Source organism: Candoia aspera, chromosome 8 (assembly GCF_035149785.1).
Source record: "Candoia aspera isolate rCanAsp1 chromosome 8, rCanAsp1.hap2, whole genome shotgun sequence".
In the NCBI taxonomy this organism is placed as follows: Eukaryota; Metazoa; Chordata; class Lepidosauria; order Squamata; family Boidae; genus Candoia; species Candoia aspera.
Window position 1 is genome coordinate 35,406,189 of NC_086160.1, and position 25,343 is coordinate 35,431,531.

Here is a 25,343-nt window from a genome sequence, read left to right on the forward strand (position 1 = left end):
TTTCTCAGACAATGTACTTCCATTTAGATATATGGACTCCCCAATTTGCATTCCTTGAAACTATCTACCTGTAAGGTTCATCTGGGCAGGATTCATCCTGAGTTTATTCACACTCAGTCCACCCATCACTGCATCCATATGCACACATCTCTCAGTTCAGAAATCATGAAGTAGATCTGGCTTACATCAGCATATTGATGGCACCTTGCCTCAAAAGTACTGATGATGTCTCCCAGCAGTTTCATACAGATGCTGTAGTTTTGGGGACATATTATGGCACCTCACAGCACAGCTGCTGGAGTGGTGTGATAGAGTCACTCATTACTACTCACTGAGAACATCAGTGCAAGTAAGAAATTAGTGCATCTAATCTCCAAAACACCTGTATTATTCAGAAGGATACCATGGCCTAAACATTGGAAGCCTCTAAGAGGTCCAGTAGGATTAAGAGAGTCCATGATGAAATGGGTCAAGATAATTAATTTCTTCCAAAAATGTCTGCATGAAATTTTTTTCCAATACCCCAAAGAGGTATTAGTGATTTGTGATACATGCATATATGCTGTTTTCTTATTCACAGTGCAGAAAGTGAATAAGAAATAGTAAACTAAAGACAGGAAATAAGAAAAAATTGAACTGAACTAAATCTAGTTTAAACTAACATCATTCACTATACTTCTCCATATCTTTTTCTGCTTGCAACCCATGCCCACGCACTATTTCTAGTTGTAATTTTCTATATGATTCTCAGCAGTATGTAGTCATAATACGTATTGGCTGCTCATTATGACTTTGATCAATGACACATAAAACATTTTAGTAAGATAGAAATAGATTGGGTTTCCAGCCTAGTCATACTCTTGACACATGAAGCATTTCCTGGTAACTATAAGGAAGCAGTACCAGTCAGGTTTAGCACATTTTGGCCTGTAAGGTATAAGCACAGCTAAGTCCAGTATTTATGTGAGCTGGTATCTTTAACTGAAAGACTGTTTTGCAAGTCATCCTTTTGTTGCTTGTACCTCACCAAGTAAGTACATGAATGTACTGACACACACACAAGAGACTGGTTGAGCAGTATCTCTCATAAATGCTAAATCTAGCAATGTTTTTCAGAAGTTATCATTGCTTCTTTTAAGGCTGGCAGGACCAGTCCATTACACAAAGAGACATTTGCCACTCCCTAGATTCACCCAGTCATTTCCCCAGCTAGTTTAACTAAGCCAAGATGGGCAAGGGACGAAAGAACATCTTATAGGCTGGACAATTACATGTGTCATGTTGAAAACTTCAGCATTCCAAAACTAAAGGCAGTTCTTTTTTATAACTGGACAAGATGGTGTGCTAGATGGCACTTCATAAGATGCCGTGTCAAAAGCAGTACAGTGTAGAAATCACTATCAGTTTTTTTCTTCACAGATTTGTCACAGCAAATTTAACCTGCTAAGAGATTAGATTTTAGTAGTTGGTGTTTCTAAGGAAACAGCATACCCACCCTTTTAGAGAATATCAGTATAGCCATTTAAATCATTTTTCTCTCTCTTATTAAATTCAAAAAGATTTACCTTCACAGGATTACAAGTTGAGTATGTAAGATTAATTTCCTCAGATCAAGAAACATGTCTGATGAAGATATAATCACTACTTTAGCCTACACCAAGAGCCCAAAGTTCTCCAAAAGAACCACTTTTCAGGTAAAATAATTTTTACTACTCTGTATCCTGTTATTAGAAATTTGAGTTCTTCAAAGAATTTGAAAGAGGTGCTCCATAAAGCATGATTAGCTTGACAGAAGTACTCCTCACCAATTCTAGCAATGACATTCTTTTGAAGGCTCACATAACAGTGTCAAAGACAGTCCCGCTGTCGGCCACAAATAGTGCAGGTGCTTTAACACTTAAAAGAGGGGTGCTTTATTAGTGTTAACATAGTTTACGAAACACCTCTTTAAAATGCTTTGAACAGCCTGATCAGAAATATTAATAGGGTTTTTTTTGTCTTCTACATTAAAATAAAATCTATTTGCCTAAAATTTGTACATATTTAACATTCATAAAATCTGGAAACACTGGATGAAGGAATACCCATAACTCTAATTGAAAAACTGGAATAGCAAATATATGCATGATGATGTAAAGATCTTTTTTAAAAAAAAAGATGAGAAAGACTGCTTTAGATTTACATACATGTATTAGTCTTGCTTTATTCTTTTTGATCAAGGGATTTTACTGATTTTGAAGTATTTGAGAAGGAACCAATCAAAGAACTGATAATAAAACCACTGTAATCTTTAAAAAGAAAGAACAAAAATGGCATTTTCCAGTAGCTATGCAAAAACTGCCAACTGTTGAAAAAAACTATTCAGGTTTTCCTTAACAGCGGCATACTAGGCAGCACCTTATATTTTTAAAAATACTAATGGTTATATAGAGTTTCACATTGTCTGAAATATGTAAGTGCCAGGCTTTGAATTTTCTGAAGCATCATTTGATTGACAATTTGATTATGTGCTATCAAGACATTGTTGACTCTTAGCAACCACATAGATATTCTCCATGACAATCTGTCCCTAACCTGATCTTTCAGGTCTTCCAACGGTGTACTCATCGCCGATGTAACTGAGTCTATTCACCTTGCTGCTGGTCTTCCTCTTCTCTTTCCTTCCAACTTTCCCAGCATTAAAGTCTTCTCTAGAGAACTAGGTCTTCACATAATGTGCCTAAAGTAAGATAATTTGAGCCTGGTTATTTGTGCCTGGAGTGAGAACTCTGGGCTGATTTGTTTGATGATACATTGGTTTGTTTTCTTGGCTGTCCACAGTATTCTCAGGAGTCTTCTCCCATACCAAACTTCAAAAGCATCAGTACTCTTCTTATTCTGCTTCTTCAAAGTCCAACTTTCACCTCCATAGTGTGTCACAGGGAATACCATGGCTTGCACAATTCTAATCTTTGTAGGGATAGACACATCACAGCAGCTGAATATATTTTCCAAGTCCTTCATGGCTGCTGTACCAAGTGCTAGTTTGGAGGGAATTTTTTGACTGCTTGTTCCTTTACTGCTGATGGTTAATTCTAAAAGGCTATTCACCATTTTGATATCTTCATTGTTAATTCTGAGGCTGGTTGTTGCACATGTTGTCATTACTTTGGTCATCTTTATATATAATTTTAGTTCCATTTTTTCACTGTGCTCCTTGACTTTTATTACTAGACCTTGTGGATCCTTTGCATTTTCATCAGCATAGCCCAGGTTATTGATGTTTCTTCCTCTAATTTTAAAACTATGCTCCTCTTCTTCCAATACACCTTTCCTTAATAATATGCAGTATATACTGTAGATTGAATAAATAACGGGAGAGTATACAACTTTGTTGCACTCCTTTGCCAACCTGGAGCACAGTTCAGTCCGTACTGTGGTTTCATGACCAGTATATAAGTTTCTCACGAGGACAATTGAACGTTCTGGGATTCCTATTTTTCTAAGCACATTCTACAACTTGGCATGATCAACACAATCAAGGGCCTTTCTATAATCAATGAAGCACATACTGACTTCTTTTTGGTATTCTTTGGCTTTCTCAATTACCCAGCATGCATCAACAATAATGTCTTGTGTTCCTCGGCTTTTCTAAAGCCAGCTTAAAACTCTGGCATCTCTTTTTCCATGTTTCCATTATTTGCATTGGATAATTCTAAGCGTTATTGTGAAACTCAGGATATTGTATGATAATTTGCACATTTTGTTAAGTCTCTTTTTTCTGGTATTGGAATGTAGATTGACCTCTTCCAATATGTTGGCCATTGTATCATTCTCCAGATTTGCTGGCATAGCTTGGTTAGAACCTTTATTGATTCTTCCTGTTGCGTGCCATATTTCACTGGATATTCCATCATTTCCTGTAGCCTTCTGACTTGGTAATGATCAGAATATTGATCTTACTTCATCTTCTAGTAGTAGAGGTTCTTGTAAGTAGGGAATATCTTCTAAGGAATCTTGGATGTTGACATTTCCACTGTACAGTATTTCAGTATACTCCTTCCATCTTCATTTCGTCTTCTTTGAATCAGTTACTATCTGTCCATTGGTATACTTTAGCTTACCAATTTGAGGTTGGAACCTCCTTCTGAGTTCAGAGATCTTTTGAAAGACTTTCCTTGTTTTTCCATGTCTGTTTTCATCTTCAGTGTTTTAACAAATGTTGTAATACTGCTTCTTGTCTTTTCTAACAGCTCTCTGAAACTCCTTGTTAAGTTCCTTTCTGTGATTTTTGCCTTTCTTGGCTTTGGCTTCTCTTCTCACCTGGCAATTTCCATGGTTTATTCTGATGTCCAGTTTGCTTTCTTTTGTTTCTTTATTTTTGTCAATCTTTTTTCACATCCTTAATGATTTATTTATTTATTTATTTATTTATTTATCAAATTTGTCACCGCCCATCTCCTCCCACTGGAGGGACTCTGTGCGGCTTATTTAAATTCATTCCACAATTCATCTGGTTCTTTTTCAGTGAGGTTCAGCAATTCTTGAAAATGATGGATATACGTTCAAAATCATATTGTGGAAACTGATTAGCTGTCTTCTTTAGCTTAACATGGAACTTGCTCATGAGCAGTTCATGATCTGTTCCACAGTCAGCTCCTGGCCATGTCTTTGATGCTACACTTGGGCTCCTCCATCCCCTTTTAAAACTAATATAGTCATTCTGATTGCTATATATTCCGTATCTATATCTAGTGTGTGTGTGCGCGCGTATAGTAGTGCCAAAGTTAAGGACAGATTAGAAGGCATAATAGCTGGGTTAGTTATTTTAGAAACAGTGCTTGAATTGTCTCTTAAGTTTGAGACATTTCAATTGTTTGAATTAAATCTGAAAAATATTTGAGTAATATTTTTATCCACATGATAATATCCTCCGTGTATTAATATATTATAGGAAGAGCTACAAGAAGCGCTTCTTGCTCGTGCAGTAAAGCAGCAGACTGAAGAATATTCAGAAGACTTTGAAAGTGATGAAGGTACATTGAGGAAGACTTAACTGTTATACTATTTGGATTTCATTTTTAATATATATTTTTAATATATTTTTAATAAATACAGTTGGTGTTGATTGGGGGCAAGAGGTCCTGCCCTCAGCCCCTAAATTGTAGGGTGCTGCAAGGTTTGGTACTATCTCTGCTCCTATTTAACATCAACTTGAAGCTGCTGAGTGAGGTCATCCATAACCATCATCAGTATGCTGATGATACCCAGCTATATAGTGATGTAAGCAATGCTGCCAACATCCTGTCTTGGTGTCTGGAGGTTGTAGGAATTTGGATGGGGAACAACAGGCTTTGGCTCAACCCTGGCAAGACTCAGTGGCTTTGGGTTTTGGGGTCACCTGGATTTAGGAATTTACCATCTTTGGTTCTGGATGGGGTTACACTTCCCCAGACAGTCCCAGTGTGCAATCTGAGGGTCCTTCTGGACTGATGACTGCTGCTCAGGAAAGTATAAGCAGGTGCAGTCATAGCTAGGAGGGCCTTTGCACAGCTTTGAGTTATGTGCAAGTTGTGCCCTTCCTGCATCAGGAGGCTGTACACTTAGTCACTCATGCCCTGGTCACCTCCCGTATGGATTACTATAATGCTCTCTGCATGGGGCTGTCTTTGAAGAGTATTCAGAAGTTTCAGTAGGTGCAAAATGCAGCAGTGTGGGCCATTATATGTGCATCTAGATCTGTGGACATTACACTTCTACTCTGCGAGCTGCATTGGTTACCAGTTTGCTTCCAGGTCCAATTCAAGGTGCTGGTGATAATCTATAAAGCCCTCCATGGCATGGGTCCAGGTTATTTGAGGGACCACCTTTCTCCAGTGACATCTACCTGTCCATCAGGTCCAGCAGAAGAGGCTTGTTGTGGGTTCTGTCCACTAAAGAGTGTAATCTGATGGACCCAGGAGCAGGGCGTTTTCTGCTGCTTTACCCAACCTATGGAATATCATTCCCCCTCAAGGTCAGGCTGGCCCCAACCTTGATGCCTTCTGGAAGGGCCTAAAGACCTGGCTTTGCCATCTGGCTTGGGGAATCAGATAGTGGTGTGGTGCCCATAAAATGACTGTACTGTTCTTGAATGACTGTGCTCTCCTGGTGACTGTACTATATGATTTTTAATTGTTTTAATTGTTTTTAATGTTTATATTGTTTGTATGGTTGCTTTATTTTGGGGGCTTTGTTTTAATGGTAAGCCACCCAGAGTCACAAATGTGAGATGGGTGGCTATATAAATTGAATAAATAAATAAATAAATAAATATGGTACCATTAATACTCTCCTCTTTTTATACTGAACTGTAACAAAATTTTCAGTGTATGTTAATTGATTCACAGATAAAATTTTGCTTTGAATTGCAACATGCCATATTGTGAAAATTGTTCCACATAATCTACTTATCACTTTGGAGAGGAAGTGTGCTGATTCATGTTTGGCATCAGAAAGTGTGGGAGATGTGTTAGGTACACATTGCATGTCAAAATCATTCTTTGACTTTGCATCTGTTGCTCTTTCTTTTATACATGAAATGTCAATCTTGGTATTTTTCCAGACATAGAAGAGGAATTTCCTGAATCTGTGGAAAACACCCCTCCTAAATCAGCAGTCTTTACAGTATCCAAGTTTAATCTTTGTAACAGGAACACTTTCAAAAGTGAAAGTGCAGATGACTTGTCTTCATCAGAGGAAGATGAGGGATCTCAATATGCGTCCATTCTGGAGAGAGAGGTTTTGAGCGAGGAGAGTCAAGCTATCCCCTTTTCACTAACTGAACATTCTGGATCATGTGAAAGGAGTGCTGCAAAACAATCCATTCCATTTGAAATATCTTTGTCAGATCACTATTCTTCTGAAAAAGAAACTGCTGATAACTCGGCTTTGACAAACTATGAAGAAATACACCAAGAAACAACCACATCAGAAAATAAACATCTGATCAAAGACACCCAAGATGATACAGCTATGGAAGAAAGGTCTAATTGTGAGGAAGAGTACAATCGTATAGAGGAGGCAACTAGGCTTGAGGGAAAGAATAGGATTCAGTGTAAAATGGAAAGCAGGCCAGTGCCAAAGCCAAGGGAATTCAAGACTAAGGCTGCATCAGCATCCGGTAAAGCAAATGTACTTAAAGTTTGTTGTTTAAATTGTATAATTTCCAGATTGCTAAAATTATTTTAAAGCAAAATGGTTGGATAAACTATTTTTTTCTATTTAATGGAAGCTTTAAAATCTTTGAATGTGTTTATTTGACAGGGGAGAAATCACTGTCTTTCTGTTTGAAAAAAGTAAGCTATATTTTATTCACTTACAAATTAAAGCACTGCCATTTTGCCATGCGATATAATATAGGATTGCACTTAAGGCACCAGTATGTTTAGTGTTTAGATGCCAGGCACTGCTTTTTGAATTCACCCTTCCACTATTGTGAACAAGTGTAACTGAATCTTAGTGCAGATACTATCAAGTTTAACTCTGTTCTACAAAACAAAGAATGGGAATTCCCATTTCAAATCAAAATTTGAACACAAGAAAAAGACCAGCAATACAGTACAAAGAACATAAAAAGGAATATTTTTTTTAAAATATGAGAAAAACCTGAAACAGCTAGCGCCTAACAATGAATAATATAAGGAAGAAACCAGATGGCTTAAATTTTGCAACCTTCTTAGAGGCTGCTGAAAATAGAGAAGAGAAAAAAGTTTTCTATCAACATTAAATACAGTTTAGGATGTCAATATTAGAAGGATAAAATTATTTGGCTATTTCATCCAAAGTTGAGTATAACATTGAAAAAATAACCGCTGCAACTTAAAGTATTTGTTATATGGTAAAGGTTTCAATTTTAAGCTGATTACTTAATATTATTTTGTTACTCTGTGTGTGTGTGTGTGTGTGTGTGTGTGTATCACATGTAAATGAAAGGAAGAAATAGATAAATGAAGCAAATGTCACAAGAATTAAAATACCAAAAAGTAGGAAAAAAGAAAAAAAAGAACTATTGGGTTTCTGACTTCCCCCTTTTTATACATTTGGTAATTTTTAATATTTGTAGACAACTAGGCCCCCTTAGAAGCCAGACTGTAAGTGATTATATTTGCCATGTTGGGTGATGTATTTTATGTATGGGAACCATTCTTGCTTAAATTTCGTTAAACTTCTCTTATGTATATATAGTACTAGGTTTGCCATTGCTGTGTATTCTCCAAGTTTAGGTTCCCAAGCAGATATTGTCGGAATTGTGTCTTTCTTCCAGTGTTGAACAAAATTTATTCTTGCTGCTGTAAGGACGTATCTCATTAAATTATGTTTCTTTTTTATTTTTTCTAAGATTATACCTAGTAAGAAAAGTTGTGGTTTCATTTCAAATTTAAATTTCAAGATTTTCTGCTTTATACTGTGTATGCCTTTCCAGTATTTTGAAGTTTTTTTACATGTCAGCCAGACATTTTTATCAAGCCACAAAGCTGGCAGTGCTGACATGGTAAGACCAAGGTATGCCAAATCATCATTAATTTGTTTTCTTAGTGTGGAAGAGAATGTTATCTAGCAAGGTGAGATGGACAAAGGAAGTTCTCCAATAGCCTTGTTTCAGCCATAATCTAAGATGGCAAACTCTTAATCAGGTCCCAAGGGAAATGCAGCCTAATTCCAGCCATGTTAGAGCATTAGAAGGTGAATAAGGAATTCATAGTAAGATTTTCAAGAATTTTGATCGTATTGCTTCTAAACTAGGAAACTCCTTATAAATATAGTACATAGCTGAGCATCAGGTAATCCTCGCTTAATTACCACAATTGGGACCAGAATTTTGGTTGCTAAGTGATGCACTTGTTAGGCGAATCCAATCCAATTTTTAACTATTTTTGCAGTCTGTTAAGTGAATCACTGTGTGTGTTAAGCAAATCACATGGTTGTTAAGTGAATCACATGGTTTCCCATTGATTTTGTTTGCCAGAAGCCAGCTGGGAAGGCTGAAAATGGCAGTCACATGACCATGTGACACTGCGACAGTTATAAATGCAAATTGGTTGCCAAGCGCTCAAATTGTGATCATGTGACTGCAGGGACACTATGACGGTCATAAGTGTGAGGACTGGTTGCAAATCAGGTTTTTAGTGCCATCATAAGTCCAAACCATTGCTAAATGAATGGTTGTTAAGCAAGGACTACCTGTAGTATCTAAATAGATACAGTAGCTGACCACCATATAGTAAAGCTTTGGGTGAACATTGGCTTTAAATAGTATAACAGCTGCTGGGACATAATTAGTACCAAATTGACCTGCAAATTTAGTAATTGCAAGGGAAGCTTTTGGGGATTTTACTAGAAGTTTTCTTATTTTAAGCAGGAAGATTAAAAATAGTCAACCTAGATAATTAAAGGTTTTTACTCAATGATTTTGCCATTGATCATCCATCTAATTGGGGCCTTAAAGCATTTCCTAGAGTTTTTGTACTGGTATTCTTTTGTTTTTAGAGTAGTTTATTTTGAAGTGTTCTCTAGAGCAGCAGAGTGATAAAGCTTTAAGGCCCACTTGGGATACAGACAGTATGGCTGCATCATCAGCATAAAGGAGAATAGAGATGGGGTAGTGGGCAAGGGAGGGAAATTAGAATTCTGGCTTAGTGAACATCTCAACAATATTGTTAATGTAAAAGTTGAGTAATGGTGCAGTGAGGATACAGCCTGGCTTAACACCTTTGCTAGCAAAGATGGGTTCAGTTAGATCACCAAGGATATCAACCTTAACTTAAATGGTTGTGCTGTGATGTAATGGCATTATTAGCCTGAGAAGACAGCAATCTATCGTTGTAGTACCTAATTTTTAGGGATCTTTGGGAGACATAATGAATTATTTATGGCTGTGAAGAGGAGAGCAAGAACACATGCCCACCATGTAGTATTTAATTTTGTTAAACTAGTGCTGGGTTTACCAGAAGGGTGATCAGGGTCCAGGAAGCTCACTTAAGCATGTTCATGGCTTTGTCATGTAGGATTGTAGAATTGTTTTTTTTTTTTCTTTTTGTGTGGTTGCTGAAGTTTTACCCAATATATCGGGAACAATGGGAACAGATGGTTTATGTGAATTGCAGACTAGCATGCTGTTGTAGAAACTATCTCTAAAATTCTTGTTAATTAGTTTCAAAAGAGGCCTGCCTACTGATATAAAGCAGTGAATTTTAGAAACAAGCACAAGTTCATATCTATCAGAAAGTCCCAGACTATAACAAACTTTTGGATACACCTTAGCAGATGTTTGAAACTCTGACTACAGCTGACGTTATGCAACATTTGTGGAGTTTAAATTTAGTCTAAATGAACATTTTTAAGACTAAGTAATAATTATATTCTTTATATTTTTCTCAGCTGAAAATGTAAGTATTCCTGCATTATATGATTTTTCAAAGCCATCTCCTCAACCTAGAAGTATTTTGAGAAAAAGTAGCCATGTGGAAGACTATGAAGGAACCAAGGCAGAGGATAGAATATCTTATCACCATCGACTGTTTTCATTATCTGCACCATCTTCTGAAACAAGGTTAAATGATCAAGTGATGAAATCTGAAAAAAGAGCACTTTCTGAAAGTCCTGGTGCTGAGGTTAGCAGAGTATTATAATTCTTACATACAGTATCAAATAGCCAAAGCAAAGCTACTGTAAGTAGGGTCTCTATAGAATTTCATCTGATCCAGATTTTTAGCTAACTGACCAGCTTAATGATTACTATATTTCATGTAATTATTAATGACTTTGTTCTTTGCATTTAATTCCTCTTTTTCTTTTGCCCATCTGGTGTGCATATATGAGTGTGTCTATGTGTGTTGTATTTGCATATATAGTAATCTGTTTCAACTTTAAGGTGACCCAAGGCTCTTTATTTTACATTCTAGGGCCCCTTGATTGCAAACTCCTCATCCTCATTCCCTATCCATTTTTCATCAGCAAATGAGAAAACTGGAGATTCTAATTTGGCAATATCTGGAGGTGAATCCTCTTCAAAAGGTAAAGTTTATGAAGATATAATACCTTAAAAGTATTATTTATAATTGATAATAAGGTTTGTTTGTTTATTTTTTTATTTTTTTAAAATACTTGTATGGCTGCCCAGCTTACAGCACAACTCTGGGTGGTTCACAACAACAATGAAACCACAAACAGTAAAAACCATAAAAACAAAACTAAAACCCAGCACCTCAGTCATCCTCCTAGGATGCCACAACAAAACATCTACGGGCTCTCATCTGCTAATACCACTTATGTCAAATGCAATTTTCCTTGAAGTAATTTCTGGCCATTAGCCTAAATTTTTCAAAAGGAGACTAGAGAATTAAACTCCTGTACTTTTGTTTGTTTGTCTGTTTATGCTTGTTTTTATGTAAGTTGCATAATATAAGCAAATCAAAATTCTTAGTTATATGTTTTTATTTGTTTGTTTGATTTATATCCCACTTTGTATTCTTTTCTTTAGGTTTGAAATTGGATTTGTGCTAGAAAAAGCCTGTACTGCTGCTGATGTACATCTTTAGGCCAATTTACATGGTTTAGACATAAATCATGATTTTGTGGCTATAACTTGCCTTACAGTTTATCTCTTTGTCTTTTGCATTGGTAAAGCCCAAGTACTAGGTTGCTGTAACAGAAGTAGTAATTCACTTGTTGATTGAAAGGTTATAAATAGATCTAAAGTTTTAGCTCTGTGATTTTAGGGGCAAAGGGTTGAATTTTGCTATGAGACTTGGGATGGTTGAGTGTGCAAAATGCTGCTGACTATATTTCTAAATGTTCCAATTATTTTATAATTCTTTCACAATTATTTGCCATTATATATTCATATTTTTGGTTGCTTATTAGGGGAAACATTTTTCAATAAAACTGAATGATTTTTAGCAAATTTCAAATTCATTAATGTTTAAGACCACTTTCAGTCCAGCTGAGCAGCAGCATATTGTCAATCCAGTATAAACATTGTGGAAGTCCTTTGCCCATGGTCTCTGGCTCTCTTCTTGCCTGATGCCTGCCTGTTTTCCTTCCTTCCTTCCTTCCTTCCTTCCTTCCTTCCTTCCTTCCTTCCTTCCTTCCTGCCTTCCTGCCTTCCTGCCTTCCTGCCTTCCTGCCTTCCTGCCTTCCTTCCTTGATTGGAATGGTATTCATGTCCAGTGATGGAAGATAAAGTCTCTTGACAAATTGTTTCTATCTGCTCTACGCTATATTCTCTCTTCCATGAAGTTTATTTTTTCTTGTTGTGTTCAATAAATTATCAAATTTTCAGGGTTGCAGTTCTTAAATGTTTGCCATATTATAATATTTTAGTTGATTTATAATGTACTCCTTGAGTATAAGAAAAGGTGTTGAAGACTAAGATTTCAAAATTTAACAGAGTAATGCAGCTTTTTCCTTGTATCTGTATTTGACCTCTTTGTTCCCCTTCCCCAACTCCAAGATCATGGTTACATCATCCATACCAGCAGTGAAGTTATGGCTCTACTTCCTATCAAGAACAGTTCTATTGGCCATGTACCATGAGGCTGTTCTTTTACATTTACCTCCAGGAAAGTTGTATTACATGTTTATTGGTGGCAAAATCATAGCTGGATACTTTCTTAAGGCAAATAGTCCCTGAAATCATTTCAGCATGGTTTCTGCATAATCACACCATATGCACACCATTCAGCATCTAACAGAGTAGGATTCTCATAGAGCTCAACAGAATTTACCTCACACATATTGACACTTTGTGTGTGCAGGAAATCCAGCAGGATATTTTAAGAAAAAGAAGTATACAGGTATCTGCCTCCCTTAATCCCATCCACTTTGTCTCTTCACTCAGTCAAATATATTTTCCCATTTCCTGGTATACATTGATATATACAGTATGTACTGAGGAGTGAGTGTGATTTATATTTGCTGCATATACAATTCTGAGATAAATGTATACAGCTCCAGATACATTCCTCTGAATTCTTTTGTTCTCAACTTTGTTTAATTAGTAATTATAACTTTTCTTTTTAGAAATAGATAATAAACATAAAGGAATTGACAACTGCCATGATCTCAGATTGCTGGAGAATGACAGAAAATCTCCTTCGGTCATAGAATTAATGATGACCACAGTTTATGAGAATTCTAAGAAGCAATACAAGTCAACTGAAGACTATCTAGAACGAAAGGTGCAGATGTTAAAATCCAATGTCACTGAAGATGAGTCTATTGAGACACCAAAAGATGATAAATCAGGAAAGGAAGTAGCACTAAGTACTTCAAAATCCATAATGGATAATTCAAAGGGTTCTGTAAAGGTAAGATTTATGGGCCATTGTCATATATTAGTGGCAGAAGTCAAACTGATATGACTGCTGATATAACCTGACATGACTACAGTACGAAGTGATATAATGTGTTCGTGCATGGTAGATGCATGGATAAATAAGTTTAGTTACACATAGCTAAAACTTGGATCTATGTTCTACTGTTAAGTGATAACAGTCAGTATTTGTATTTGTTTCAAATGGAATGACTTTTTCTTTCCTCTTATTCAAAATAGGTATTTGAAAGAACCAAATTAAGACTGAAGTATTGGGTAATAGCATAGCAGGCATAGGTTGTATTTAAAAAATTAACCATACATGTTGAGCACATTACTCTTTTTCTGGAAGAAAGTGGTGATTTCCTATCTCATTCTACGTAATGGCTATAATCCCACTTTACAGATACTCTGGCGGTAACCCCAATCTTCTAGTGCTATTTGAAAAGGGGAAAGTAAATGATATCATGCAAGGCTCCTTGGACCTTGCTATACTTGGTGTATATTCTGTAAAAGCAATTGTATATCATGACTTTTCTATCTTTTTTCAGGCCTTTAATTTCACACACCAACATCACAAAATAGGTACTACATGGGTAGTTTGGGTCTTTACTAGGTTGTACAAACAATTTTCTTTTTGGTTATATTAGGAAGAACATGAAGAAGTAGAGGCAGCTCCACAAAAAGCTAAAACCAGGTAGGAAATTCAATCTTCCCAAAAGAGCTATTTAGAAATATGAATAATTATATCTTGCTGGGTTGGGAAACTTCATTAATTATATTCTACATAGTTAACAATAACTTGACATGACTGCTGTACCAAGTGCCATAATGTAAAAATGTTCACAATTTATATCCTGATGTATAAATTATGGCAATATAATTTAACATATATAACCAGATTTGTGCATCAGGTGACTCAAGAGGCAGTACTGGTTTTCCAAAGCAACATTCTGAAATACAAGTTTTAACACATGATTGATATATTGATACTGTATTTCCCTATATCATTGTTTTTGTTGAACAGAACTATTTAATATTCGTATTTTAGAAACAGGTCAAACAATTTGATGAAAAGGACAATCCAAGCAGAGTAAAAGTAAGGGTTTTAAAAGAAGAACTGCATGACACATACACAGAAGGAAAATACTAGTTTTGCCATGATGCTGCTGTTACCTTGTTTCACTTTTCTTTTACTCTCTAGTTTTATCTTTTTTTCTTTTAGGCTTTTTTCTTTCTATCTTTACTCATATTTCTACTCTTACTCTATATTAGTCCTTTTAATTTTTTTTTTTTACTTGCTGGTCATTGACCATGTTTGCTATTAAATAAACTACTTGAATATTTATCAGAAAGAAGGAATTATGGGAATATTAATCTAACCCCAGATTTAAAAAAAAATTAGATGAAAAAAGACAGTTGTCTTCATTTACGTAGGCTAAACGTTCTAATGACAGTCTTCAGTTCACAGAGATATAATAGTTCTTCAAATAGGAGAAACTTTGGATTCTATTATTTCTTCTTTCATAGAAATTCTTAAGAAAGTTTCTGTCTTAATATAGCCTCTTCTCAGCTGCTCTTATCCTTCATGTAGCTTCATCCTCTTAGCTTCATTGCTTCTATTGCAGAAAGAGCAGCGGTCTTTAGGAAGGTAGTTGGGTAGTAGAAAATTCATCCTTTTCCTCCTAGCAATCCTCCTGCAGATCTCTGTTAACAGCAGTCTTGTCTGAACAGCATTTGATTAATTGGGTAGCAGGGTGAGCAGGGCTTTTGAGACTTCTGGGAGCTTCAGTCAGTGGACAAGAAATATTAGCAGGCCACAGCTTGCCTACTGCGTTCTATAGAATATATTAGACTGAATATAATAATTTTGCTTCTTGAATTGTGCTCTCAGTCAAACAGATGTACTTTTGAGACTCTAATAAATCTAAGAATGCATATATTTTCCAAGAATACCACTCTGTATTTATTTAACTGATTAATAATTTAGTATGATACTTTTATTCTATAGATCTTTAAGTGCTACGTATTTGAAGAAAACTGGGAAATCCTCTCCTGTCCCAACAAGTACATCTGCTCAATATTTAGGGACATTAAAGATCTTGGACAACAAGCATCTACAGAAATACAGTGCTGAGCTAGATAAAGCAGATAGTTTACGAGCAGCTGTTTACCAGGTATATGTTTAGCACATTTAATGTTATGAGAAAATCGGTCACATTAGCAGTTTCTAGATTTAGTTGGAGTGCCAGTGTCTAAGTTTCTCATATCTGTGAGATGATTCTTGGATAGATTGGTTGCCATATAAATTGGATGAATGAATGAATGAATAAATAAATAAATAAATTATAACAAACTTACTTATTCTTTGATTGGATCTTCCCTACATCTCATTTAATTTAAAAAGTGGCAAATTAACTAAAATATGTTCATTTAATGTTAAGTCATTGGCTTGTATGATCCCATTAAACCACATCCAAATCCCAAATACAATGCAGGAACTTAGTTAAGTTAGACTGAAGAAAATCCTAAACACTCTGAACCCAGTGAGAGCTCCACATTTCAATTATTCCCCCTGAGGAGGACTTGGATTTAGTACAGATTCACCTAGCCTAATGTCAGCATATGCAGACATTCCCATTTTGGCTACTTATAGGAGTTCAGTGAATGAACCACCTACTTTGATCTTTCAGGGATCTCTGCTACTGCCACTCTATGGGCAGAGAAGGCAAATCTGACCCTTAAGAAGGCTTTAAAAAGACAATTTTCTAATTGGTTGTAGAAATGTGTAGGTGCATTAAAAAAAAAAAGAAATTTCAGTTTTAAAGATTTAAATAGTAGTTTATCAATTTTATTGTTTTTAATAAGCTTTAGCTTATATAACACCCAAATAATTTATTAATAGGTGGTTCAGAAATCAATGTTAGGCTTTAATAAAAGCATGTGCCATAATTGTCATAGGGTGACACAAGATTTTTCATTGGTTTGTTATAAATCTTATGTTATCTCTTTCTCTCTTTTTTCAGGACTGGTTGGAAAAGAAGAGAATCTTCCTTTTGGAATTGCAAAGAATAAAAAGAAACAAAGCTGAGAACTTGCGGGAGAAAAATGAAAAGGTTTATTTTAAAACCTTTTTAAAACCTTAAAAACCTTTAAAAGTTTTATTTAGGCATTCCATGAGTGCTCCAGTTTTGCCACCACCTTCTGGCTTCATGCAAATGATGTCAGCCTTATAGGCTGGCATGTATTCAGCAGAACTGTAATAGTAAATGTTCATTGTTAAACAAATGTGATAAATAAAACAAAATGCAAAAAAGGGGATTCTATATAAGTAAATTATAGTATTATATACAGAATAACAACACTAATGCTACTAAAGCTATGTAAGTCCAACTCTAAACGCAGAAACACATATGATGTTGATCATGATTTTTTGTTTCAAATTGATAGTTTTTATATGTTTATATATTGTTTTTATTGGATTGTTGTTTTTATCCGTTGTGAGCTGCCTGAGTTGCTTAGATGAGATGGGCAGCCATACAAATCTCCCTCTCCTCTGCCTCTTCCTCCGCCTCCTTTCTAATTAAAAAAAACCCAAAAAGATAAAAACGGCCACTGGATCATCAGTGTAAGAGAATGGATATACCAACCAAAATTTTCACATTAATCTTTAGACTCCATGAAGTCCTCAATAATCTGGCCTGTGTTTTTCTTCCAATCAGATAATAAAAGGGGCAGTACAGGACATACTGTTTGATGTCCTCTACCTGTACCTACAGTCAAAGAGTAAAGTACTGTTCCATGAGTAGTTTATAGTATCTGCCTTCAAGAAATAATCAGAGTATAGTCTGTAAAAACTGTTGAATACCTTATGTAATGATGGTGAGCTGATAAGATTGAATAGGTACTGCAAGAATGTTGTTTTCTTAAAATAAGCATACTAAAGGGAGAACTTTGAGCATTGGACAAAGCCAATCAACTCTACTACCATCATATACAGGAACCAATCACCGATCTTTTATCTAGCTCAGGATTAAACTAGATGGACAAGTACTGTAATATACTTGTACAATATGGGATGGCACAATTGTTGTTTCCCAGTAATGGTGAGAAACAGATTTAACAAAATGGTCACCAGGGAGGCTGGCAAGTATTTTAGCAGTGTTAGCTGGGCTTTGACAGAAATTGAGGACAGTCCTGTATTCAGTGCCAAAGCCTGTGACATACAACTGTGTGCCCATTGGATTCCTTATGATTAGAACCTTCATAATTTAGTATCTTCAGCTTATCTCATACATGCTGAATGTCTACAGGACCTCAAATTCTGTAATGCTCATATGGCTTTAGGTAATATATAAATTGCCATCAGTATTTTTACACACAAGCTTTAATGCCACAAGTTGAGAGTTCAACATCTTTGGCTGTCACAATCTTCATATATAATAAAGTACTTTTAGTTTATGAAGTGCATTAGAATAACAGAGAGGAGATGGTGGTTTTATAGATATGCTGTGAGATAGTTAATTATTATAAATCGAATCTGAAATAAATAGCAGGATTGTGCAATAGTTTGGATTCAGAAGCAAAGAAGTGATTCAGCACATGCAGGAGTGCTCATTGAGCACCTGTCTGCTCTTCCTTAAAGCAGTTGTGCCTTATCCTGAAATCACATTGATACCATTAGTGACTATGGCACAGTCCCAGCAAAAGATGCATTTGGTTTAAGGAGGTGCAGACAGGTGCTACATTTGTGCCTCCATCTGCCCTAAAGCACATTGTGCCTTATTGAACAGTTTTGCATCCACCCAATTTCTCCATGTTAGAGAAGCACATGAAATCATATGTCCTAAATCAAAACCTGGTTCTCTGTCCATTCAGTTGATTGCTCTAGAGAAGCTGTACAACAGCCTTCCCCAACCTGCTGTTCTCCTGGTATATTGGGCTACAGCATGGACGATCTCCCGACTAGCCTTGAATATTGGCAATGCTGGCTAGGGACAGGTGTTGTTTCTAACAGAAAAGTCACTACTGTTTACTAAAGGTGAAAGGTAGGTTTACTAAAGGTGATAGGACAGAAAGAATTTAATAGAATATTTTCCCTTTATCCTGAAGCTTTTCTAATTTACAAATTCAGATTTATCTCTGTATGGCCATATATTCTTGTACCCCAGCATAAAGGGGTAAGGTGGAACAAAATAGCCTAGAAGTCAGTGTGCTGACTAAGACTAATCAAATGTTTTCCAAAAATAGCAGGAATTTTTCTTCAAGAATGAAAGAAGCAAATGGCCAGAGACAAAACCACTCCTCACAGTTGTCTGACTTATTAGATACATCTGTAAAAATATCTAACATTTCAAGTAAATAGGTCAAAATTAGCAGCATCATAGTGTCATGGTAGAGAGTTGAATGTTATGTGTTTTGAACTAAACATAATTTATCAAACCAGCAACTTAGCATGCCTGCAAGATTATTACTTTACATGATCATAATAAAATCTTTAGGCAACATTTACAGTGCCAATTTGCTTTCCGTATAGAAAGAAGCTGCTAAAAAAGAAGAAGCGCTTGCATCCTTTGAAGCTTGGAAGGTTATGAAAGAAAAAGAGGCAAAAAAATTGGCTGAGAAAAAAAAATTGGAAGCAGCAAAGAAAAAGGAAGAAGCAGAACTAAATGAGAAGAAAAAGGAAGAGGCACAAAAGGCAGTAGAGACTTCTATCTTGCAAATGTTAAATTTGGTGAAAGATCATCAAAAATACTAATTGAACTGTACATTTTCAGTGCTCTATAAATGAACTGCTTCTGTAGAGTAACAGCATTCCTTCAGATTACCTTTTTTTTAAAAAAATCACTCTGTATTTATTATTTATATATTGGAAGTAATATATTTATAGAACTCTACTGAATAAACTCCTGGGGAATAATTTTAAAATATACTGCCAAGAGTTCTAGATATACTTTCATGTGGGGAGGCTAGTTTTATTATATTATTGTAGTAAAAAAATAATGTAAATAATAAAAATGTAAGGAACACAATTTGCAAATAGTAGTACAAAATATAGCAGCTTTAGCATATTATGTCAACTTTTAAAAGATATCCTAGCTTCTGAGCCCCTACATAAGGCTGCCTGACTTTATGATGATCCTTAAAGATGCCAATACAGGTAGTCCTTGGTTAACGACCACTTGTTCAGCGACCGAAGTTATGACAGCGCTGAACAAGCAGCAGTTGCAACCAGTCCTCGAAGTCCTGGCAGTCCCAGCACCCCCCTGGTCACATGATCGCGATCTGGGTGCTTGGCAAACAGCTTGCAATTATGACAGTTGCAGTGTCCCACGGTTACATGATCATGATTTGCAACCTTCCCTGCTGGCTTTCCACAAGCAAAGTCGTTGGCAGGGAAGTACCACAAAAATGCATAGTTAAACCTATTAGAAAGAAATTCTGTTAACTGCTTGTTCACCCTAGTCTAGTTCTCTACAATTAATTAATTAACTTCAAATATCATGGCAATTGCAATCTTCCTGTTTATTTACTGGTATTTTATTTAATTAATTAATTAAAGGGGGAAAAGATAAGAATTTCTGGATCAACTCTAATGGATTTGCTACTCTTTTTTTTAGGCTTTTGAGAAATGGAAAGAAAAGAAAGCTGAATATTTAAAACAGCAAATACAAAGGGAGAAAAGAGTTGAAAGATTAAAAAAGAAGAAAGAATGGGAGGTTGTTGCAGAGAAAAGAAAAGACAGCAGGTCTGCAGTTGAAAAATGGTACAGTTAATAATTTTGAATTTTATGTATTTGATTATGTAAGCTACCTAAATCAGCCTGTTTTGTATATATAGGACTTCATTACACAGCTTATGATACTTTATGGCAATGCATACATTTCTTCTATGTTATAAAACATTTTTTCTTTAACTTTTAGGAATGAGAAAAAAGAAGAATTCATGAAGCAAAAGAAAAAAGAAAAAATCCAAGAAAGAAAAAAAGAAGTAGAACAACAGGTTGAGAAAGAAGAACAAGATAAAAGAGCATTAGACGAATATAAAAAATGGCTGGTAAGTATATGCATTTGTGATAATATGAGATAAAATATCAGGTATGCATGTGGATTGAATTCTGAAAAGACCAGATGGTGGCAGTATAGCTTTTCTTGCTAACTTCCTTTTATAGTACATCTAGAAAATATCTAGATGCCTGACATTTCAGAAATGGATTTCTGCCTACCAAAATTAAATATTGCTTAGGTAATATAGAAAGAAAACCCTGCTTTGCAGAAGCTATGACATAAGAATAGACTGATATGTTCAACCAGAATGTAATTGCTGTTGTCACAAGGGATGGGGTTGGGGTGGGTTGTGAGAAATACTCATCAGGAGCCTAATAAGAGCCAGGTTACTGAGAAATTAACCCTTCCTGTCACCACCATACTATTAAAACAAATGGAATTTTTTCTCTCATACCAAATGGTTGGGGGAAGATGGTTAATCATTAATCATCCCCACCCGACCCCACATGTTCTGTCATCCTTGCCTGGGCCTTTCTAGCACTCACTATTTACTGGTTTTTGCTTGTGTTTTAGGCAGTATTACAGTAGACCTCAGCTTTTTGAGCCCGGAGGAACCCTTGAAATATTTTTCAGGCCTCGGGGAACCCCTGCACATTCAGACTCAAATATAGGCCAGAAGTTGCAAAATTATTATATTCATTTCATGTGTAGGCCTGTTTATATGCCTTAAGAGTGTTCTTAAACTGAAAATGAAGTATGAAACTTACCTCTTTAATATGAAGTTGCCTGAAACTGAAATATATTTTTAAATAAATCGTGATCTCCCAGGGAACCCCTAGTGACCTCTCGTGGAACCCTGGGGCTCCATGGAACCCTGGTTGAGAAACCCTGCACTATACATTAAATGGCCCGTGCCCTTGGAATCTAACAGGTCTGAGAAAGATATCTGAAAATAATTCCTACTGGCTATTCTGCAGCTCCCAGAGTAATCTCTGTATCTGCCTTTGGTTCATGTTTTAAGTTATCTTTTCTCCATCATGATAATAGTTTTAATAGTTTCCTTAATAGAAAGGTAAGCCCATTTCTTCCATAGATAAGAACAGCTCAGAGTAGAGTTTGTCATATTAGGGGTTTCTTGTCCTGCTACTAGAGTCAGTAGAGTCTTCTCTTCTCCTGTCCACTGTTAGGAACAACCGCTCCTACAACACCATGTCAGAACTGCCCAGAACCAGCGTAGCATAGCAGCAGCTGCACAAGTGAGTGAACGTACTGGATAAAAAGAAACGGTTTTGTAGAGTACAGAGTGTTTTTTTAATTGAAAATTAATAGAATTCTCAGGTACGGTTAGGTAGATGTTTGGATCCCAGTGTGTGGAAGTTACAAGAGTCTGATCTTCGAAGTAAGTTGCTTGACTTTCTTAATTAATTCTACAGTGTTGTTGACAATGGCAAAATCTACAATGTTGACATGCAAAAGAGAAGCTTCAGTCTATTTAGCATGGTCAGAGCATACTTAGTTTCGAAAATGCTAAAAAGCGTGCTTTGTGTTGAATATATCATTAATAAATATTGCATTATTACATGATTTAAAAAATAGTTAATATTTTCTTATTGTTTTACTCCCCCCACCCCACCCCATCCCATTTTTTCCCTTTTCAGAAGAGAGGAGAATAATAGACTGCCATGTTAGGATCTTAAAGAAATCCTTTCCATTTTATTGTACACTTGCTTCCCATTTGCCGTCAGTGTACTGTGGCCCTTTTTATAATTTAGAAGTGTCCAGGATACATTGTTTTGTATTTGTGACAAATGTGTTTCTTCCCAAGTCAATGGAAAAGTTATTGGTGGGATTGCTGTGTGGTATGTAGGCAGCTGCTATAACATAAATACATCAAAACATAAACTGCTGTCAAATTAATTTAGTTGTCTTCCTGTTCAAAAATCTTATTCTGGTTATTTTTGGCTTTGAAGAATTAAACTATCCAGAAAGTTAATAAATCCTCCTGGACAGTTCTTTCTCTTGTTTTCAGAGCACACTTTCAAAAGGCTCATTATACTCATTAGAACTTATTTATCAGTAAACAAGCATTGAATTGCATGTACTGTAAATCTGCTATTTTTTCACTGTCAGTATTTACATAATTTCTAGCATTGTTCATGAAATGGAAAACATGTTTCAGAAAATTTACTGAACCATATCAGGAGGGCTTTGGTTCAGGAGAACTGGTACTTGGAATGTTTTAGCTGTTCCAACAAAATCCAGAGGGATCGTACGAACAAGTAGGCAAGGCAGGTGCACCTTGCCCATCTCTCCTCCCTTCTGTGTGGCTTGTTCATGAGCCCTGTCCTTGGTTTCAAGCATTGCCTATCCAAATGGCACACCTATCCCTTGCACTGATCTTCCCAACACCTTCCTTTGCCTAACCTCCCACTATCCGCCACTGCTACTCAATACCAACAATGTCCATGGCTTTTTTCCCCATAGCCCTGAAAAACATCTCCCATATACACAAACATGCTTCAGTCTGGCCACAGGCCACTTGAAACTATCTATTCTATGCATTGGACACAATGTTTTACATGTCTCTTTTGATTTCGTTTAGTGTAAGATGATCAATTTATGACTTGTAACTTGAGGATTATATGTGAGATATAAAATCTGTTATGTTGAGTTAGTTAGGAAAAGCCAGAACAGAGCATTCATGGGCAACAGAAAAATGAAACGTAGAGTGGACTCACTAAGTTGTGGAAAATTATATCTGATCAGCTAGAGAAGAAGAGAGGCTCCTGGCTAGCAATAAGTGGAGATGTTAATATTGTCTGATTTGCAGTTCTTTGATACAGGCAGTGTTTAAAGGGGCAATAAGAACAATTTTAGAATATTTGGGGAAGTACTATATTAATAAATGGTTTTAATTTAATTCTTTTAATTTAAACTGGTGAGGTATTCTAATATTTCTTTTTTCTTATCCATGTTTTAATTTTAAAAAAGAATGCAGTAATACTTTTTTGAAAACTACAGTTTGACCCATATGTTTCTCTTCAGTAAACATTGGTTATAGTGACTGGATGGCACATTTATATTTTTAAATAATCTGACTCTCTATATTGCTACGTATAATTATCTATGTGTGAATTCTGGTTCTTGAAGATATAATTCAGCATTGTTTTAGCCAAGTATATGTTTGTCACTATCCATAATATCCTATTTGTCATAAAAGAAGGAATTCTATTTTATTATAAGATATATTTTATGAATCTGCCTTCTTTTATTAAGAAGAAACTGATTTCTATCCATATTACTTCATTAAAAGAATCAAAATACTCAAGATGCCTGATCCCGTCTATCTGACATATCGCCTTTCAATATATTCAATCAAGGAATCTGTGTCTAAGGAATGTAAATGTAAATGTATATGTACACACACAGACAAGGTCAAACTCCAAACTAGCTCTTCTCTGAAAAAGCTTATGGTTGGGCTGGCCAGACTGTTAAACTGTTAGTTAGCTGGTCAGATTGACAAACAGATATGCTCTTTTATTAAAGTCAGACTAATAGAGTACTATGATTGTTTACGTAACTCTATATAGAACATTTGTGATAAATCTAATTCTCTAAGGGCATCTGCCTTTGTAAAAAATATTATTAATAGTGATTGCTAATAAAAATTTCCATCAAACTATGTATTTATAATTATCACTAATTAGATATTTTTCTTCTAACCAGAGATTAGTTTTGAATGAGGAAACTGGTAGAAAATATTAATTAATAAGAAAAAAATAGTCTCTGCATGCATTTAGTGCGGCCCTCATTAGTTTAATTTGAAGCTATAACAGAAAAATAGTAGGGCCTTGTGACATTGTTAGAATTACATGAAAATGCTGGGTTTATTTCAACTACACTTTGTCCCATTGCAATAAAACACAGAACTCTCACCAGATACCTAATAGTTAAGAGATAAGTACACAAAAATAGGCATTACAGTGTATTTGTGATTTTGTAAAGGAAGCTAAAGTAGTGTTGTAGGAAATAAATGACAAACTAATTAGTATTTATCCAGGCACTATGCTTATAATTATCACAATCTTCTTCACTTTAAACAGGAGAAGAAAGAGATGGACGAAAGTATACAGAAAAAACAGAAGAAACTTCAGGTTATTCTTGAGGATGAAACTCCACCTCCGTGGAGTCCACCTGGCAAAGCTGTGTCCTCAAGAAGCTATTGAGATGCCCAGTGCCATGAGGGAAGTTGAACTTTTTGCCATCACTTAATCATCATTGCACAACACCTGATTTTAACATGAATTGAAATTGGCTCTTGCATATTTTCTATGTGAATGGTGATTTGGATCGTCAGTACACATATACCATATGTTATAAACGCATGCTTCTCTGCACACAAGGAGATGAATTGACAGAATTGTTTGTGTGAATAGACCCTCAGCTGCCAACTATGGCAAATTTTATCAACAGTATTAAGTGGCTGTGTAAGCCAGTTAGACTCATTTAATATCAACTTATTTCTACATAAATGGTTGAATGTTAAAAATAAATATATTTAGGTAGCCAACATAAGGCTGCTTTGATGAAAATTAATGGTGGACACATGAGACCCTCCTTAAGGTTTTTTTTTTTTTAACAATTAGAGCTTTTTCCAACCACAATTGCCAAAAAATGATGCAACGGCTTCCTGTAGTGTAATCAAGGCTGTCCAATGCTTTGGATTTTATTTAAGGGTGATTCTGAGAAAAATCTGGTTTAAAGAGTGGCAAGGTGCTATTTTTGCACCCCTATATGCTCCAAAGTGCTGCACAGCCCTAGCGTACAGTATGTCTAAAATATCAAAATCAAAGAAGCTGCCATAAGCCTAGGAAAAATAGCAAAAATCCTAGATGTGGCATAATATAGCCCCACTTACTTTACAACAATTCATTGTCCACTGTAGTCTTTATCCTCCTGAGAAGTATTAGCAGATGAAATCCCTTCTTTGCTATGTAAGGACC

At 35.7% G+C, this 25,343-nt stretch overlaps 1 protein-coding gene across 1 annotated transcript; it reads left to right on the forward strand.

Moving 5' to 3' along the window:
- The first annotated feature begins 1,614 nt into the window (after nucleotides 1-1,614).
- Nucleotides 1,615-25,100, forward strand: MAP9 (microtubule associated protein 9). The gene is made up of 14 exons (XM_063310520.1): nucleotides 1,615-1,694; nucleotides 4,934-5,015; nucleotides 6,584-7,141; nucleotides 10,399-10,631; nucleotides 10,923-11,034; nucleotides 13,048-13,328; nucleotides 13,984-14,030; nucleotides 15,345-15,510; nucleotides 16,360-16,449; nucleotides 18,870-19,034; nucleotides 19,954-20,099; nucleotides 20,257-20,389; nucleotides 21,528-21,596; nucleotides 24,447-25,100. The coding sequence occupies exons 1-14, from the start codon at nucleotides 1,620-1,622 to the stop codon at nucleotides 24,564-24,566; spliced, it is 2,277 nt and encodes a 758-aa protein (XP_063166590.1). The 5' UTR covers nucleotides 1,615-1,619; the 3' UTR covers nucleotides 24,567-25,100.
- Nucleotides 25,101-25,343: the final 243 nt, after the last annotated feature.